This window comes from Bombina bombina, chromosome 5 (assembly GCF_027579735.1).
Source record: "Bombina bombina isolate aBomBom1 chromosome 5, aBomBom1.pri, whole genome shotgun sequence".
NCBI lineage: Eukaryota > Metazoa > Chordata > Amphibia > Anura > Bombinatoridae > Bombina > Bombina bombina.
The window spans coordinates 973,685,959-973,705,085 of record NC_069503.1 but is presented as its reverse complement, the minus strand read 5'-3'; the positions used below and the strand labels follow the sequence as shown (position 1 = coordinate 973,705,085).

The window sequence follows — 19,127 nt, the reverse complement described above, 5'->3', positions numbered from 1 at the left end:
GAGATAGATAGAGAGGACTGTATATATATATATATATATATATATTTATTTCTTCCAAACCTACTGCAACCCACTCCCGATGTTTACCGGGCCCTGGACCGGTCCGGCTAAAACTTACCGGGCCTTGAGGTCACTTAGGTTGAGAACCACTGACCTAGAGGATGAAGAGTATTTAAAATATTTTATCCACCAAACTTGCTTTTTATTTTAAGAAAGTGCTCTCTATCACTCCCCCTCCTTTGTTTGCGTGCCGCACTGTTATAAAGTTGAGATATACTGGCGCAACATCACTGCAGCAAAAATAACCAGAAATTAGGCAGTTGGTACAGAAGGTTAATAAAGGTGGCAAATAATATTAGGGACACGAAACCCAAATTATATATTTTCATGATTTCATGATTCAGATAGAAAATACAATTTTTAAATATTTTCTAATTTACTTCTATAATCAAATTTGCTTCATTCTCATGTTATTCTTTGTTGAAGAGATATCTGGATAGGTAGCGTGCACATGCCGGAAGCTATACATGACAGGAAATCGTGCTGCCATCTAATGCTCTTGCTACTTTATAATATTCATGCGAAATTGCTGCCATATAGTGCTGCAGACACATGCACACTCCTGAACATACCTTCATGTTTTTCAACAAAGGATAGCAAAAAAATTTTGATAATAGAAGTAAATTTGAAAGTTGTTTAAAATTGTATGTTCTATCTGAATCATGAAAGACATTTTTTGGGGTTTTATATCCCTTTAATACAAACGTTTGCCAGTAGAAAGGAATCAAGAATAGAATAATGGTCACTGCACTCTGAAAGCATGTAACGTTTTCTCTACAAGTTGTTAAAGAGCATATTAATAGACAAGACAAATAGTTCTGTGCACAGATATGATTCAACTGATAAACTGCAAGTGCTTCAGGTCACTGAGAACGACCAGGAGCAGCCAGTATTACCACACAAGACAAATAGATTTACATTGCGCACGCCTTTTTTAAAAAATAAATAAAAAAATTGAGAGTATAAATAAAAGTACAGCTCACATCCCTCAGAATTCTGTGATTTGTGTTTACCTGCTTTAGAGGTCATCTACCCATCAATAATAATATGATTCCGCAAGAGAGTAAGAGAAACTACATAAAACTAGGGGGAAATAAAATAAACCCCATCTATGATGAATAATCATTTTACATGTTCTCTTCTCATACCCAGCCTGCCAGAGACCTTGCATTTCATAGTCTATCTTCAATGTTTTTTTCCCTTTTTTTAATAATTAGTAAAAGCATCATAATCCCTGCTAAATTACACATCCTTACAATAATAATACTTCTCCTTCAGCTACTCTTAAAGAAGCCAGCCAGGCAGGCCAATTTATATTAATTAGACATGTGGTAATGGCTGTTGATGGCTAACTGTTTAATAACATGTTTGTATAGGATTATAAGAAATTCAGCACATAAACACACAATAGCATGAATTAAAATAGTACATTTACCGGCCTATATTGCATTATGCATGTAGTCACACAGATTATATCTTGCTCAGAATTGGAACTAAAAGATGTGTTAAATAAACAAACTACGTTGTTTTAATATTCATTATTTTATTTCAAGAACATATTGTTTCACAAAAATACACACTTTTTGGATATATAGCATTGCTTACATTCAAAAATATGTGCTTTAAATTCAGACTGAATTTGAATTGCTGTAATAGTACATTTTTTATACTATTAGATACAATAAGATAAATTTGCCTACATACAAAATGTGACAAATGTTTTTTAATATCTAATCATACTTGAAATGATCATAATGAGCAAAAATTCAGGTAAGGTATCTTCACAAAAAAATATTTTAAGATCCTTTTGTTTTTCTTATTAATTTTTCCAAAATGTCCCATTGATCATTAGTTACCTAAAAAAAAAAAAAAAGAAGATAAGAAAAAAACAAAAGCATGAAAATATATTATTATTTATGCAATTTAAACTGTAATTTTCATATTTTTCTGTTGGCAACGTTTCTCTAAGTTTCTTTACATGAACAGGGTATTGTTAAAGCTTATGACCCCTTATTTCCTCTAACATCAGCAATTTATTAGACACAATGTGGAATATTTCCTCTAATAACATAAACTTTTAGACCGAAAGTGGAATTGTAAAGTTTAATGAATAATTGCCCGGTAACTAAAAATAATCTTAAAAACAGGGGCACTTTCATTCAATAAAAATTTTACAATTGAGCTTATTTTTTAAAATACTTATCCTCCACTCCCAGCTCATGCATTCATTAGCAGATCGATGACGAGCCAGCTTCCTCTAATCGTTGCATGAATCACGAGCTGGACTCCAAACGATTGGAGGAAGCCGGATTCGTCATCGATCTGCTAAAGTAAGCAGAATCTGCAGGTGGAGGATCAGCATTTTGTTTACCATAATGCAAAGGTAAGTATTTTTTTAAAAAATAAGCGTCTTTGGAAAGTTTAATGAATAAAAGGGTCCCTGTTTTTAAGATTATTTTTAGTTATCGGGCACTTATTCATTAAACTTTACATTCACTTTAATGCATTTGGTCTAATTATGAATTCAAGAGAACTAATTGGTAGACCAATATTTTGATGTTAAACTTGGATTAATGATACTCCAAAACATAAACTTAAAGGGACAGTCTACACTAAAATTGTTATTGTTTAAAAAGATAGATAACACCTTTACTAACCATTCCCCAGCTTTGCACAACCAACATTGATATATTAATATACTTTATAACATTTAAACCTCTAAATTTCTGCCTGTTTCTAAGCCACTACAGACAGCCTCTTATCACATGCTTTTTTATTTGCTTTTCACAACAGGAGACTGCTTGTTCATGTGAGCCATATAAACATTGTGTTCACGCACAAGAAGTTAAGATTTAGCACAACACAGTACTAAATGCAAGTCAATATATAATAAATTAAAAAAGTCATGTGATCAGGGGCTGTCAGAAGATGCTTAGATACAAGGTAAGCACAGAGGTAAAAAGTATATTTATATAACCGTGTTGGTTATGCAAAACTGGGGAATCGATAATAAAGGGATGATCTATTTTTTAAAACAATAAAAATTATATTGTAGACTGTCCCTTTAATACAAACTTCATATATTGTAAATTTACTTTTAATTTACAGATTTAGCAAAAAGAACATTATTCACTCAACCATATGAATTAACTGAAGTACAGGGTGATTTTGCTAATTTTCATTTTAAAGGGATAGTCTAGTCCAAAATAAACTTTCATGATTCAGATAGAGAATATAATTTTAAACAATTTTCCAATTTACTTGTATCACCAATTTTGCTTTGTTCTCTTGGCATTCTTAGTTGAAAGCTAAACCTAGGAGGTTCATATGCTAATTTCTAAGCCCTTGAAGGCCGCCTCTTCTCTTAGGGCATTTTGACAGTTTTTTACCACTAGAGGGTGTTAGTTCAAGTGTGTCATATAGAGAACACGTGGAGTTCCAGTGAGCCAGCTCTGATTGGCTAAAATGGATGTCTGTCAAAAGAACTGAAATAAGGAGACAGTTTGCAGAGGCTTAGATACAAGGTAATCACAGAGGTAAAAAGTATATTAGTATAACTGTGTTGGTTATGCAAGACTATGGAATGGATAATAAAGGAATTATCTATCTTTTTAAAGAATAAAAATTCTGGTGTAGAATGTCCCTTTAACCTAAATATCATATAAGGTGGATGGATAATGGCGTGCGACCCATATCATTTTGGCTTAAGAACTATGTAGATGAACGGACACTAACTTCATAAAACTATAACACATTTTGTGCGGTCTGAAAAAAAAATAAAAAAAAAATGTGTTTGCGGGATTTTTATGACATTTATTGCAGCTAGATACTTATTTGTCACACTGGGTTAATACAAATAGGGAAACTGTTCCCCCCCCCCTCCCCCCCCCCTCCCCCCCCCTCCCCCCAAAATCGACACAGCATCAGCTGCTGAGATTTAAGATTGCGCAACTGTGCAATCCCATCCTCTGCTCTCACACAACCAATCACACTAGAGAAGGGATTGCAATCACCTGGACTGATCAGACCAACTTAGATAGTGTAAAGGTTAGGAAGCAGCGGCCTTATGACTGCCGCTTCTTAAACTGCGGTTGCAGGCTCTCTTGTGCAATTCCCCTCCCAGCTCTGCACAAGAACTCTTGTGCGATCCAAACCCTGCTTTCACACAACCAATGACACAAGAGTAGGGGTTGTTAATCACCCCAGTATGATCAGTCCAGGGAATTTTATCTTTCAACTCTGAGGTGGTGTACAGGTTAGTAAATAGTGGCCTTATGACTGCTGATTTTTAAAAATGTGCCCCACAAGGGCTCGGTAGCTGTTAATGCAGCTTCCAAAATAAGCCCTTAATTCACCAGTTGCAGAAAAAACATTCAAATAAATAAACTACTGAATAGAAAACCCCTCCTGCTCCCATCAGTTTCCCTTATTTTCCAGTTTTTTTCTTTAGCCGAGCAAAGGGAGAGCACAAATGAGAAGACTAAAAGGTTAGCCAGTAAAAAAAGAAGAGCAACACACCAGGAAGGGATGGTTCTGATGTACTGACATTTTGGATGTGAAAAAGATCTAAACATTAAAGGGATATAAAACCCCAAATTTGTCTTTCATGATTCAGATACAGCATATGATTTAAGCAACTTTCGAATTTACTATGATCAAATGTTCTTTGTTCTCTTGGTTTGTTGAAAAGCGGGGACATATGGTTAGGAGCCAGCTCTTTTCTGGAGCACTATCCGGTAACAGTATTGCAAGGATGTTATCCATTTGCAAGAGCACTAGATGGCACCACTATGGCACCACTACCAAAACAGAGTATCAGGGGAACTAAGCAAATTTGATAATAGAAGTAAATTGGAAACTATTTATAATGGCATGCTGTCTGAATCACAAAAACAAAATGTATTCTTACCTGATAAATTAATTTCTTTCTTGGCAGTGAGAGTCCATGATCCTTACTCTTGGGAATTACATCACCTGGCCACCAGGAGGAGACAAAGACAACCTACTAGAGCTTTACATATAACTCTCCTACTTCTCCTTCTCTCCCAGTAGTATCTATAACCAAGGAAAGAAATAAGAAAGACAGTAAGGTAAGACAGTAGGGTAAAGAGGTGCAAACTAGGACTGCCGCCACCATATATATATATACAGGGAGTGCAGAATTATTAGGCAAATGAGTATTTTGACCACATCATCCTCTTTATGCATGTTGTCTTACTCCAAGCTGTATAGGCTCGAAAGCCTACTACCAATTAAGCATATTAGGTGATGTGCATCTCTGTAATGAGAAGGGGTGTGGTCTAATGACATCAACACCCTATATCAGGTGTGCATAATTATTAGGCAACTTCCTTTCCTTTGGCAAAATGGGTCAAAAGAAGGACTTGACAGGCTCAGAAAAGTCAAAAATAGTGAGATATCTTGCAGAGGGATGCAGCACTCTTAAAATTGCAAAGCTTCTGAAGCGTGATCATCGAACAATCAAGCGTTTCATTCAAAATAGTCAACAGGGTCGCAAGAAGCGTGTGGAAAAACCAAGGCGCAAAATAACTGCCCATGAACTGAGAAAAGTCAAGCGTGCAGCTGCCAAGATGCCACTTGCCACCAGTTTGGCCATATTTCAGAGCTGCAACATCACTGGAGTGCCCAAAAGCACAAGGTGTGCAATACTCAGAGACATGGCCAAGGTAAGAAAGGCTGAAAGACGACCACCACTGAACAAGACACACAAGCTGAAACGTCAAGACTGGGCCAAGAAATATCTCAAGACTGATTTTTCTAAGGTTTTATGGACTGATGAAATGAGAGCGAGTCTTGATGGGCCAGATGGATGGGCCCGTGGCTGGATTGGTAAAGGGCAGAGAGCTCCAGTCCGACTCAGACGCCAGCAAGGTGGAGGTGGAGTACTGGTTTGGGCTGGTATCATCAAAGATAAGCTTGTGGGGCCTTTTCGGGTTGAGAATGGAGTCAAGCTCAACTCCCAGTCCTACTGCCAGTTTCTGGAAGACACCTTCTTCAAGCAGTGGTACAGGAAGAAGTCTGCATCCTTCAAGAAAAACATGATTTTCATGCAGGACAATGCTCCATCACACACGTCCAAGTACTCCACAGCGTGGCTGGCAAGAAAGGGTATAAAAGAAGAAAATCTAATGACATGGCCTCCTTGTTCACCTGATCTGAACCCCATTGAGAACCTGTGGTCCATCATCAAATGTGAGATTTACAAGGAGGGAAAACAGTACACCCCTCTGAACAGTGTCTGGGAGGCTGTGGTTGCTGCTGCACGCAATGTTGATGGTGAACAGATCAAAACACTGACAGAATCCATGGATGGCAGGCTTTTGAGTGTCCTTGCAAAGAAAGGTGGCTATATTGGTCACTGATTTGTTTTTGTATGTCAGAAATGTATATTTGTGAATGTTGAGATGTTATATTGGTTTCACTGGTAAAAATAAATAATTGAAAACAGAATTTATGTTTACCTGATAAATTACTTTCTCCAACGGTGTGTCCGGTCCACGGCGTCATCCTTACTTGTGGGATATTCTCTTCCCCAACAGGAAATGGCAAAGAGCCCAGCAAAGCTGGTCACATGATCCCTCCTAGGCTCCGCCTACCCCAGTCATTCGACCGACGTTAAGGAGGAATATTTGCATAGGAGAAACCATATGATACCGTGGTGACTGTAGTTAAAGAAAATAAATTATCAGACCTGATTAAAAAACCAGGGCGGGCCGTGGACCGGACACACCGTTGGAGAAAGTAATTTATCTGGTAAACATAAATTCTGTTTTCTCCAACATAGGTGTGTCCGGTCCACGGCGTCATCCTTACTTGTGGGAACCAATACCAAAGCTTTAGGACACGGATGATGGGAGGGAGCAAATCAGGTCACCTAGATGGAAGGCACCACGGCTTGCAAAACCTTTCTCCCAAAAATAGCCTCAGAAGAAGCAAAAGTATCAAACTTGTAAAATTTGGTAAAAGTGTGCAGTGAAGACCAAGTCGCTGCCCTACATATCTGATCAACAGAAGCCTCGTTCTTGAAGGCCCATGTGGAAGCCACAGCCCTAGTGGAATGAGCTGTGATTCTTTCGGGAGGCTGCCGTCCGGCAGTCTCGTAAGCCAATCTGATGATGCTTTTAATCCAAAAAGAGAGAGAGGTAGAAGTTGCTTTTTGACCTCTCCTTTTACCGGAATAAACAACAAACAAGGAAGATGTTTGTCTAAAATCCTTTGTAGCATCTAAATAGAATTTTAGAGCGCGAACAACATCCAAATTGTGCAACAAACGTTCCTTCTTCGAAACTGGTTTCGGACACAGAGAAGGTACGATAATCTCCTGGTTAATGTTTTTGTTAGAAACAACTTTTGGAAGAAAACCAGGTTTAGTACGTAAAACCACCTTATCTGCATGGAACACCAGATAAGGAGGAGAACACTGCAGAGCAGATAATTCTGAAACTCTTCTAGCAGAAGAAATTGCAACCAAAAACAAAACTTTCCAAGATAATAACTTAATATCAACGGAATGTAAGGGTTCAAACGGAACCCCCTGAAGAACTGAAAGAACTAAGTTGAGACTCCAAGGAGGAGTCAAAGGTTTGTAAACAGGCTTGATTCTAACCAGAGCCTGAACAAAGGCTTGAACATCTGGCACAGCTGCCAGCTTTTTGTGAAGTAACACAGACAAGGCAGAAATCTGTCCCTTCAGGGAACTTGCAGATAATCCTTTTTCCAATCCTTCTTGAAGGAAGGATAGAATCTTAGGAATCTTAACCTTGTCCCAAGGGAATCCTTTAGATTCACACCAACAGATATATTTTTTCCAAATTTTGTGGTAAATCTTTCTAGTTACAGGCTTTCTGGCCTGAACAAGAGTATCGATAACAGAATCTGAGAACCCTCGCTTCGATAAGATCAAGCGTTCAATCTCCAAGCAGTCAGCTGGAGTGAGACCAGATTCGGATGTTCGAACGGACCTTGAACAAGAAGGTCTCGTCTCAAAGGTAGCTTCCATGGTGGAGCCGATGACATATTCACCAGATCTGCATACCAAGTCCTGCGTGGCCACGCAGGAGCTATCAAGATCACCGACGCCCTTTCCTGATTGATCCTGGCTACCAGCCTGGGGATGAGAGGAAACGGCGGGAATACATAAGCTAGTTTGAAGGTCCAAGGTGCTACTAGTGCATCCACTAGAGCCGCCTTGGGATCCCTGGATCTGGACCCGTAGCAAGGAACTTTGAAGTTCTGACGAGAGGCCATCAGATCCATGTCTGGAATGCCCCACAGTTGAGTGACTTGGGCAAAGATTTCCGGATGGAGTTCCCACTCCCCCGGATGCAATGTCTGACGACTCAGAAAATCCGCTTCCCAATTTTCCACTCCTGGGATGTGGATAGCAGACAGGTGGCAGGAGTGAGACTCCGCCCATAGAATGATTTTGGTCACTTCTTCCATCGCCAGGGAACTCCTTGTTCCCCCCTGATGGTTGATGTACGCAACAGTTGTCATGTTGTCTGATTGAAACCGTATGAACTTGGCCCTCGCTAGCTGAGGCCAAGCCTTGAGAGCATTGAATATCGCTCTCAGTTCCAGAATATTTATCGGTAGAAGAGATTCTTCCCGAGACCAAAGACCCTGAGCTTTCAGGGATCCCCAGACCGCGCCCCAGCCCATCAGACTGGCGTCGGTCGTGACAATGACCCACTCTGGTCTGCGGAAGGTCATCCCTTGTGACAGGTTGTCCAGGGACAGCCACCAACGGAGTGAGTCTCTGGTCCTCTGATTTACTTGTATCCTCGGAGACAAGTTTGTATAGTCCCCATTCCACTGACTGAGCATGCACAGTTGTAATGGTCTTAGATGAATGCGCGCAAAAGGAACTATGTCCATTGCCGCTACCATCAAACCTATCACTTCCATGCACTGCGCTATGGAAGGAAGAGGAACGGAATGAAGTATCCGACAAGAGTCTAGAAGTTTTGTTTTTCTGGCCTCTGTCAGAAAAATCCTCATTTCTAAGGAGTCTATTATTGTCCCTAAGAAGGGAACCCTTGTTGACGGAGATAGAGAACTCTTTTCCACGTTCACTTTCCATCCGTGAGATCTGAGAAAGGCCAGGACAATGTCCGTGTGAGCCTTTGCTTGAGAAAGGGACGACGCTTGAATCAGAATGTCGTCCAAGTAAGGTACTACAGCAATGCCCCTTGGTCTTAGCACAGCTAGAAGGGACCCTAGTACCTTTGTGAAAATCCTTGGAGCAGTGGCTAATCCGAAAGGAAGCGCCACGAACTGGTAATGCTTGTCCAGGAACGCGAACCTTAGGAACCGATGATGTTCCTTGTGGATAGGAATATGTAGATACGCATCCTTTAAATCCACCGTGGTCATGAATTGACCTTCCTGGATGGAAGGAAGAATTGTTCGAATGGTTTCCATTTTGAACGATGGAACCTTGAGAAACTTGTTTAAGATCTTGAGATCTAAGATTGGTCTGAACGTTCCCTCTTTTTTGGGAACTACGAACAGATTGGAGTAGAACCCCATCCCTTGTTCTCCTAATGGAACAGGATGAATCACTCCCATTTTTAACAGGTCTTCTACACAACGTAAGAATGCCTGTCTTTTTATGTGGTCTGAAGACAACTGAGACCTGTGAAACCTCCCCCTTGGGGGAAGCCCCTTGAATTCCAGAAGATAACCTTGGGAGACTATTTCTAGCGCCCAAGGATCCAGAACATCTCTTGCCCAAGCCCGAGCGAAGAGAGAGAGTCTGCCCCCCACCAGATCCGGTCCCGGATCGGGGGCCAACATTTCATGCTGTCTTGGTAGCAGTGGCAGGTTTCTTGGCCTGCTTTCCCTTGTTCCAGCCTTGCATTGGTCTCCAAGCTGGCTTGGCTTGAGAAGTATTACCCTCTTGCTTAGAGGACGTAGCACTTTGGGCTGGTCCGTTTCTACGAAAGGGACGAAAATTAGGTTTATTTTTTGCCTTGAAAGGCCGATCCTGAGGAAGGGCGTGGCCCTTACCCCCAGTGATATCAGAGATAATCTCTTTCAAGTCAGGGCCAAACAGCGTTTTCCCCTTGAAAGGAATGTTAAGTAGCTTGTTCTTGGAAGACGCATCAGCTGACCAAGATTTCAACCAAAGCGCTCTGCGCGCCACAATAGCAAACCCAGAATTCTTAGCCGCTAACCTAGCCAATTGCAAAGTGGCGTCTAGGGTGAAAGAATTAGCCAATTTGAGAGCATTGATTCTGTCCATAATCTCCTCATAAGGAGGAGAATCACTATCGACCGCCTTTACCAGCTCATCGAACCAGAAACACGCGGCTGTAGCGACAGGGACAATGCATGAAATTGGTTGTAGAAGGTAACCCTGCTGAACAAACATCTTTTTAAGTAAACCTTCTAATTTTTTATCCATAGGATCTTTGAAAGCACAACTATCTTCTATGGGTATAGTGGTGCGTTTGTTTAAAGTGGAAACCGCTCCCTCGACCTTGGGGACTGTCTGCCATAAGTCCTTTCTGGGGTCGACCATAGGAAACAATTTTTTAAATATGGGGGGAGGGACGAAAGGAATACCGGGCCTTTCCCATTCTTTATTTACAATGTCCGCCACCCGCTTGGGTATAGGAAAAGCTTCTGGGAGCCCCGGGACCTCTAGGAACTTGTCCATTTTACATAGTTTCTCTGGGATGACCAACTTGTCACAATCATCCAGAGTGGATAATACCTCCTTAAGCAGAATGCGGAGATGTTCCAACTTAAATTTAAACGTAATCACATCAGGTTCAGCTTGTTGAGAAATGTTCCCTGAATCAGTAATTTCTCCCTCAGACAAAACCTCCCTGGCCCCATCAGACTGGTTTAGGGGCCCTTCAGAACCATTATTATCAGCGTCGTCATGCTCTTCAGTATCTAAAACAGAGCAGTCGCGCTTACGCTGATAAGTGTGCATTTTGGCTAAAATGTTTTTGACAGAATTATCCATTACAGCCGTTAATTGTTGCATAGTAAGGAGTATTGGCGCGCTAGATGTACTAGGGGCCTCCTGAGTGGGCAAGACTCGTGTAGACGAAGGAGGGAATGATGCAGTACCATGCTTACTCCCCTCACTTGAGGAATCATCTTGGGCATCATTGTCATTGTCACATAAATCACATTTATTTAAATGAGAAGGAACTCTGGCTTCCCCACATTCAGAACACAGTCTATCTGGTAGTTCAGACATGTGAAACAGGCATAAACTTGATAACAAAGTACAAAAAACGTTTTAAAATAAAACCGTTACTGTCACTTTAAATTTTAAACTGAACACACTTTATTACTGCAATTGCGAAAAAATATGAAGGAATTGTTCAAAATTCACCAAAATTTCACCACAGTGTCTTAAAGCCTTAAAAGTATTGCACACCAAATTTGGAAGCTTTAACCCTTAAAATAACGGAACCGGAGCCGTTTTTAACTTTAACCCCTTTACAGTCCCTGGTGTCTGCTTTGCTGAGACCCAACCAAGCCCAAAGGGGAATACGATACCAAATGACGCCTTCAGAAAGTCTTTTCTATGTATCAGAGCTCCTCACACATGCGACTGCATGTCATGCCTCTCAAAAACAAGTGCGCAACACCGGCGCGAAAATGAGGCTCTGCCTATGATTTGGGAAAGCCCCTAAAGAGAAAGGTGTCTAAAAAAGTGCCTGCCGATATAATCTTATCAAAATACCCAGATTAAATGATTCCTCAAGGCTAAATATGTGTTAATAATGAATCGATTTAGCCCAGAAAAAGTCTACAGTCTTAATAAGCCCTTGTGAAGCCCTTATTTACAATCTTAATAAACATGGCTTACCGGATCCCATAGGGAAAATGACAGCTTCCAGCATTACATCGTCTTGTTAGAATGTGTCATACCTCAAGCAGCAAGAGACTGCTCACTGTTCCCCCAACTGAAGTTAATTCCTCTCAACAGTCCTGTGTGGAACAGCCATGGATTTTAGTAACGGTTGCTAAAATCATTTTCCTCATACAAACAGAAATCTTCATCTCTTTTCTGTTTCTGAGTAAATAGTACATACCAGCACTATTTTAAAATAACAAACTCTTGATTGAATAATAAAAACTACAGTTAAACACTAAAAAACTCTAAGCCATCTCCGTGGAGATGTTGCCTGTACAACGGCAAAGAGAATGACTGGGGTAGGTGGAGCCTAGGAGGGATCATGTGACCAGCTTTGCTGGGCTCTTTGCCATTTCCTGTTGGGGAAGAGAATATCCCACAAGTAAGGATGACGCCGTGGACCGGACACACCTATGTTGGAGAAATGGGTATATATTTGTTTCTTGTTAAGTTGCCTAATAATTATGCACAGTAATAGTCACCTGCACACACAGATATCCCCCTAAAATAGCTATAACTAAAAACAAACTAAAAACTACTTCCAAAACTATTCAGATTTGATATTAATGATTTTTTTGGGTTCATTGAGAACATGGTTGTTGTTCAATAATAAAATTAATCCTCAAAAATACAACTTGCCTAATAATTCTGCACTCCCTGTATATACTTTCTGGGTGGGTTTGAGCATTCTCAATACCAAGAAAGAAATTAATTTATCATCAGGTAAGAGTAAATTTTGTTTTCTTTCTAATCTCCATGATACTTACTCTTGGGAACCAATACTTAAGCTGTGGAGTCCACTAAAAATAATAGTTGCAAAAAATAACAAAAAAAGGTAAGGCAGGCACCACCTTCTCAAGAACCTTCCTACCAAATGCAGCCGCTGCTGAGGCGAATACATCAAAATGATAAAACCTTGTAAAAGTATGAAGAGAAGACGCAGCCTTGCAAATTTGTTCTACAGAGGCCTGGTTCTTGAATGCCCAGGAAGTAGAAACTGAACGAGTAGGATGAGCAGTAATTCTGACAGGTGAATCTTGACCAGCTTCCAAATAAGCTATGTGAATTATGCTCCTAAACCAAAAAGATAAGGACACAGTTGTGGCCTTTTCACCCTTATGTTTACTAGAGAATAACACAAGCAGGCTGGAAGACTGACGTAAATCTTTAGTCGCCTGGAGGTAGAATTTCAACGCCCAAATAACATTAGGACACAAAGAACTTACAACTATTTCCTGATTAATATTTTCAGCTGACACTACCTTAGGAAGAAAACACAATTTAATCTTTAAAACAGACATATCTGGTTGAAACACTAAATAAGGACCTCCCAAGAAAGAGATGACAATTCAGAAAATTCTGTGTGCAAAAGAAATAGCCAACAAGAAAAGTACCTTCCAGGAAAGTAGCTTTATATCCAGATTATGCATATGTTCAAAAGGAGAATGTTATAAAACCTCCAAAACCAGATTCAAGCACCACGGGGGAGCAGATGACTTTATTACCAGTCTTATTCTGCCCAGTGCCTAAACAAAAAGTTTGAATGTCAGGTAACCAAGCTAATTCTCTGTGTAACAAGGCAGACAAAGACGAAATTTGACCCTTTAAGGAACTAGCTGCAAGTCCCTTATAAAGACCCTCCTGCATAAACTGGAGAATCCGTGGAATCCGTACTGAATCCAAAAAATGACCCCACTGAGAACACCAGGATAAATAGACTGTCACAGATGCCCCATCCCTGAGCTATTAATGGATGGGCATAAAAATGTAATTTTAATAATTAATATTATAATGGGAAGTTCATTTTAAAATGTGTGTTGTATAATGTTAACAGGGAAGGTAGGAGCTACAACACTGATAAAACAATAAGCCCAGCAAGCTCCCTACCTCCCTGTCCGTTTTGTATTGAGAGGGGGTTGAAATACCAATAATCTGCAACCAGACAAACGCAATGTAAAACTCCATAGGAAGTAGGCACTCCTTTGATTGGGTGAAACACATTCATTTAATTGGTTATGTTTTAGCCAATCAAGAGTTGAGTTAATGACTAAATAGGAATTGCAGCAGCTGACTTTCTACTATTGGTTGCCTAGCCATCATACTGCTAATTGGTCACAGTGTCTAGATTCTGGTTGCTATTGTTCAGTGTCTAAGAAAGGGGGAGTTTTATTGTTTTATGGCACCTAGAGTGAGATAAGAAGTGCTATTTATACCACTGCAGTTACCACAAAACACCAGACTTCCCAGGATACAAGTCTCGGCTGTGTCATTGGAATGAATGGGCTATTATCACTTTGTTTGCCTGAGCTACTATCACTTAAGGATCTTGTTACACTGAGCCTGCTGTGACCCTAAGGTCTGAGCAACAGACCCTGTCCACTGGAGTGGTGCAGAAAGTTGCTGGAGTCTCCCTGCTGGAAACCGGTCCTTTTAAGTACCCACGGAAGCCACGATGACTGCAGAAGTGACCGCTTCTCCATCCAGCAAACCACTGCCGACACTCACCCGTGACAGACTTTCCACATCTTATGGTAAAATCTTTCTATTAACAGGCTTAAGGACCTGAATAGAGTATCAATTACAGAATCAGAGAAACTTCTCTGCGAGAGAATAAACCATTCACTTTCCCCACAGTTAAGTTGAGAGACTTAATGTTTTGATAAAAGAATGGACCCTGAGACAGAAGATTGGATCTCAGATGTAGATGCCAAGGAGTCAAGCTGGACATCCTCACTAGATCCGCTTGCCAGGTCCTGTGAGGCCAAGCCAGAGATATGAGAGTAGCTGGAACATTCTCCTGCTTGAGACTTGATATCACAATTGGAGGAAATATGTATACCGAAAAAGGAAATTTATGCTTACCTGATAAATTTATTTCTTTTACGATATGACAAGTCCACGGATTTCATCCTTACTTATGGGATTACGCCTCCTGTTTAGCAGGAAGTGGCAAAGAGCACCACAGCAGAGCTGTATATATAGCTCCTCCCTTCCCTCCCCCTCCAGTAATTCGACCGAAGTTAGGAAGAGAAAGGAAAAGCCAAAGGTGCAGAGGTGACTGAAGATTAACAAAAATAAATACCTGTCTTAGAAATGACAGGGAAGGCCGTGGACTCGTCATATCGTAAGAGAAAAAAATTAATCAGGTAAGCATAAATTTCCTTTTTCTTTTACAAGACATGATGAGTCCACGGATTTCATCCTTACTTATGGGATACAATACCAAAGCTATAGGACACGAATGAAAGGGAGGGACAAGACAGGAACCTAAACGGAAGGCACCACTGCTTGAAGAACCTTTCTCCCAAAACCAGCCTCAGAAGAAGCAAAAGTATAAAATTTGGAAAATTTGGAAAAAGTGTGAAGAGACGACCAAGTTGCAGCCTTGCAAATCTGTTCAACAGAAGCATTGTTTTTAAATGCCCATGAGGAAGCCACAGCCCTAGTAGAATGAGACTTAATTCTTTCAGGAGGCTGCTGTCCAGCAGTCTCATATGCCAGACGGATGATACGCTTCAGCCAAAAAGAAAGAGAGGTAGCCGTACCTTTCTGGCCCCTACGCTTTCCAGAAAAAACAACAAATAATGAAGATGATTGACGAAATTCCTTAGTCGCCTGCAAAAAAAACTTCAGGGCATGGACCACATCCAAGTTATGCAACAGACGCTCCTTCTTAGAAGAAGGATTAGGACATAATGAAGGAACAACAATTTCCTGATTAATATTCTTATTAGAAACAACCTTAGGAAGGAAACCAGGTTTGGTACGTAAAACCACCTTATCAGAATAGAAGATAACATAAGGCGAGTCACATTGTAACGCTGAAAGCTCAGAAACTCTATGAGCAGAAGAAATAGTAACCAAAAATAAAACCTTCCAAGATAACGACTTAATATCTATGGAATGCATGGGTTCAAACGGAACCCCTTGAAGAACATTAAGATCTTAATTCAAACTGCAGGGTGGAGCAATTGGTCTAAACACAGGCTTAATTCTGGTTAGAGCCTGACAAAAAGACTGAACGTCTGGAACATCTGCCAAACGTTTGTGTAGTAAAATTGACAAAGCAGAGATTTGTCCCTTTAAGGAACTTGCTGATAACCATTTCTCCAATCCTTCTTGGAGAAAAGACAGAATCTTGGGAATCCTAACTCTACTCCATGAGTAGCCCTTGGATTCACACATATAAAGATATTTACGCCATATCTTATAGTAGATCTTTCTAGTAACAGGCTTACGTGCCTGAATCAAAGTATCAATGACCGAATCAGAGAACCCCCGCTTAGATAAAATCAAGCGTTCAATCTCCAAGCAGTCAGTTGCAGAGAAACTAGATTTGGGTGTTGGAAGGGTCCCTGAATGAGAAGGTCCTGCCTCAATGGAAGCTTCCACGGCGGCAGAGAGGACATGTCCACTATATCGGCATACCAAGTCCTGCGAGGCCACGCAGGCGAAATTAGAATTACTGAAGCCCTCTCCTGTTTGATCCGAGCAATCACCCGGGGAAGGAGAGCAAACGGTGGAAACACATAAGCTAGGTTGAACGACCAAGGCATCTATCAGTTCGGCCTTAGGATCCCATGACCTGGATCCGTATCTTGGGAGCTTGGCATTCTGACGAGACGCCATCAGATCCAATTCCGGTCTGCCCCATCTGAGAATCAGGGTGGCAAACACCTCCGGATGGAGTTCCCACTCCCCCGGATGAAACGTCTGTCTGCTTAAAAAGTCCGCTTCCCAGTTGTCCACTCCTGGGATGTAGATTGCCGACAGATAACAAGAGTGAGCTTCCGCCCACCAAATTATTTTGGATACTTCTGTCATCGCTAAGGAACTTCTTGTTCCTCCCTGATGATTGATGTAAGCCACAGTCGTGATGTTGTCCAACTGAAAACAGATGAATTTGGCTGAAGCCAACTGAGGCCAAGCCTGAATCGCATTGAATATTGCTCTCAATTCCAGAATATTGATTGGAAGAAGAGACTCTGACCAAGTCCACACACCCTGAGCCTTCAGGGAATTCCAGACTGCACCCCAACCTAGCAGGCTGGCGTCCGTTGTCACTATCACCCATGAGGGTCTGCGGAAGCACGTCCCTTGGGACAGATGATCCGGCGACAACCACCAAAGAAGAGAGTCTCTTGTCTCCTGATCCAGATCTATCTGAGAAGACAAATTTGCATAATCTCCATCCCACTGCCTGAGCATGTTCAGTTGTAGCGGTCTGAGATGAAAATGAGCAACCGGAATGATGTCCATTGCCACCACCATTAACCCTATTACCTCCATGCACTGAGCCACTGATGGCCGAGGATTGGACTGAAGGGCTCGGCATGTATTCAGAATCTTTAACTTTCTGACCTCTGTCAAGAAAATTTTCATGGATATGGAATCTATCAGAGTTACCAAGAAGGGAACCCTTGTCTGTGGAATTAGTGAACTCTTTTCTAGATTCACCTTCCACCCGTGAGTCCTCAGAAAGGACAGAACCATGTCTGTATGAGACTTTGTCAGATAACGCCTGGATCAGAATATCGTCTAGATAAGGCGCCACTGCAATACCCCGCGGTCTGAGAACCGCCAGAAGGGACCTTCGTTAAGATCCTGGGTGCTGTAGCCAACCCGAAGGGAAGAGCCACGAACTGAAAATGTTTGTCCAGGAAGGCAAACCTTAGGAACTGATGATGATCCTTGTGTATAGGAATATGAAGGTATGCATCCTTCAAGTCCACGGTAGTCATATATTGACCCTCCTGGATCAAAGGTAGAATTGTTCGAATAGTCTCCATCTTGAAGGATGGGACTCTGAGACACTTGTTTAGACTCTTGAGATCTAAAATGGGTGTGAAAGTTTCCTCTTTTTGGAGAGCCACGAAAAGATTTGAGTAAAACCCCTGCCCCTGTTCCAGTATTGGAACGGGACAAATTACTCCCACAGTAGAGAGGTCTTTTACACAACGTAAGAACGCCTCTCTTTTTATCTGGTCTACAGACAATCGTGAAAGAAGAAACCTCCCCCTTGGGAGAGAATTTTTGAATTCCAGTTGATACCCTTGGGACACGATTTCCAGTGTCCAGGGGTCCTGAACATCTCTTACCCAAGCCTGGGCAACGAGAGAAAGTCTGCCCCCTACTAGATCCGGTCCCGGATCGGGGGCCGCCCCTTCATGCTGTCTTGGTAGCAGCAGTGGGCTTCTTGGATTGTTTACCCTTGTTCCAAGCCTGGTTGGGTCTCCAGACGGTCTTGGCTTGCGCAAAATTCCCTTCCTGTCTAGCGGAAGAAGAAGCGTGGACTCCTTTGAAGTTCCGAAAGGAACGAAAATTATTCTGTTTACCCCTCAGATTAGCTGATTTATCCTGAGGTAGGAGATGACCCTTACCTCCCTTAATGTCAAAAATGATTTATTTCAAGTCAGGCCCGAATAGGATTTTTCCTTTGAAAGGAATAGCCAAAAGCTTTGACTTAAGATGACACATCAGCAGACCAAGACTTTAACCATAACGCTCTACACGCTAAAATGGCAAATCCGGCATTCTTAGCCGCCAACTTGGCAATCTGAAAGGCGGCGTCTGTAATAAAAGAATTAGCCAGCTTAAGAGCCTTAATTCTATCAAGAATTTCCTCCAAAGGAATCTCAGTCTTAAGAGACTCTTCTAAGGCGTCAAACCAAAAAGCCGCCGCAGTGGTAACTGGTACAATGCAGGCTGTCGGTTGTAAAAGGAAACCCTGATGAATAAATACCTTTTTTATAAGACCCTCCAATTTCTTATCCATAGGGTCTTTAAAAGCACAACTGTCCTCAATAGGAATAGTTGTACGCTGAGCCAGGGTAGATATAGATACCTCCACCTTAGGGACTGTTTGCCAAGAGTCCCGAACAGTGTCAGATATGGGATACATTTTCCTAAAATTAGGCGAAGGTGAGAACGGTATACCCGGTCTTTCCCATTCCCGTGTAATAATTTCCGAGATTCTCTTAGGAACCGGAAAAACATCAGAGTAAGCAGGCACCTCTAGGTATTTGTCCATCTTACACAGTTTCTCTGGTGGTACCACAATAGAGTCACAATCATCCAGAGTCGCTAAAACCTCCCGAAGCAACAGGCGGAGGTGTTCAAGCTTAAATCTAAAGGACATGACGTCCGAGTCCGTCTGAGGTAA

The 19,127-nt window shown here is 41.4% G+C and overlaps 1 protein-coding gene across 1 annotated transcript in view; it reads right to left on the bottom strand.

The window, feature by feature from the left end:
- Positions 1 to 1,583: 1,583 nt before the first annotated feature.
- DECR1 (2,4-dienoyl-CoA reductase 1) overlaps positions 1,584 to 19,127 on the bottom strand; it is a 364,680-nt gene continuing 347,136 nt past the window's right edge. Inside the window, exon 10 of the mRNA XM_053715187.1 lies at positions 1,584 to 1,916. Coding sequence (XP_053571162.1) covers positions 1,857 to 1,916 — 60 coding nt within the window. The 3' untranslated portion in view covers positions 1,584 to 1,856. The remainder of the gene's footprint in view (positions 1,917 to 19,127) is intronic.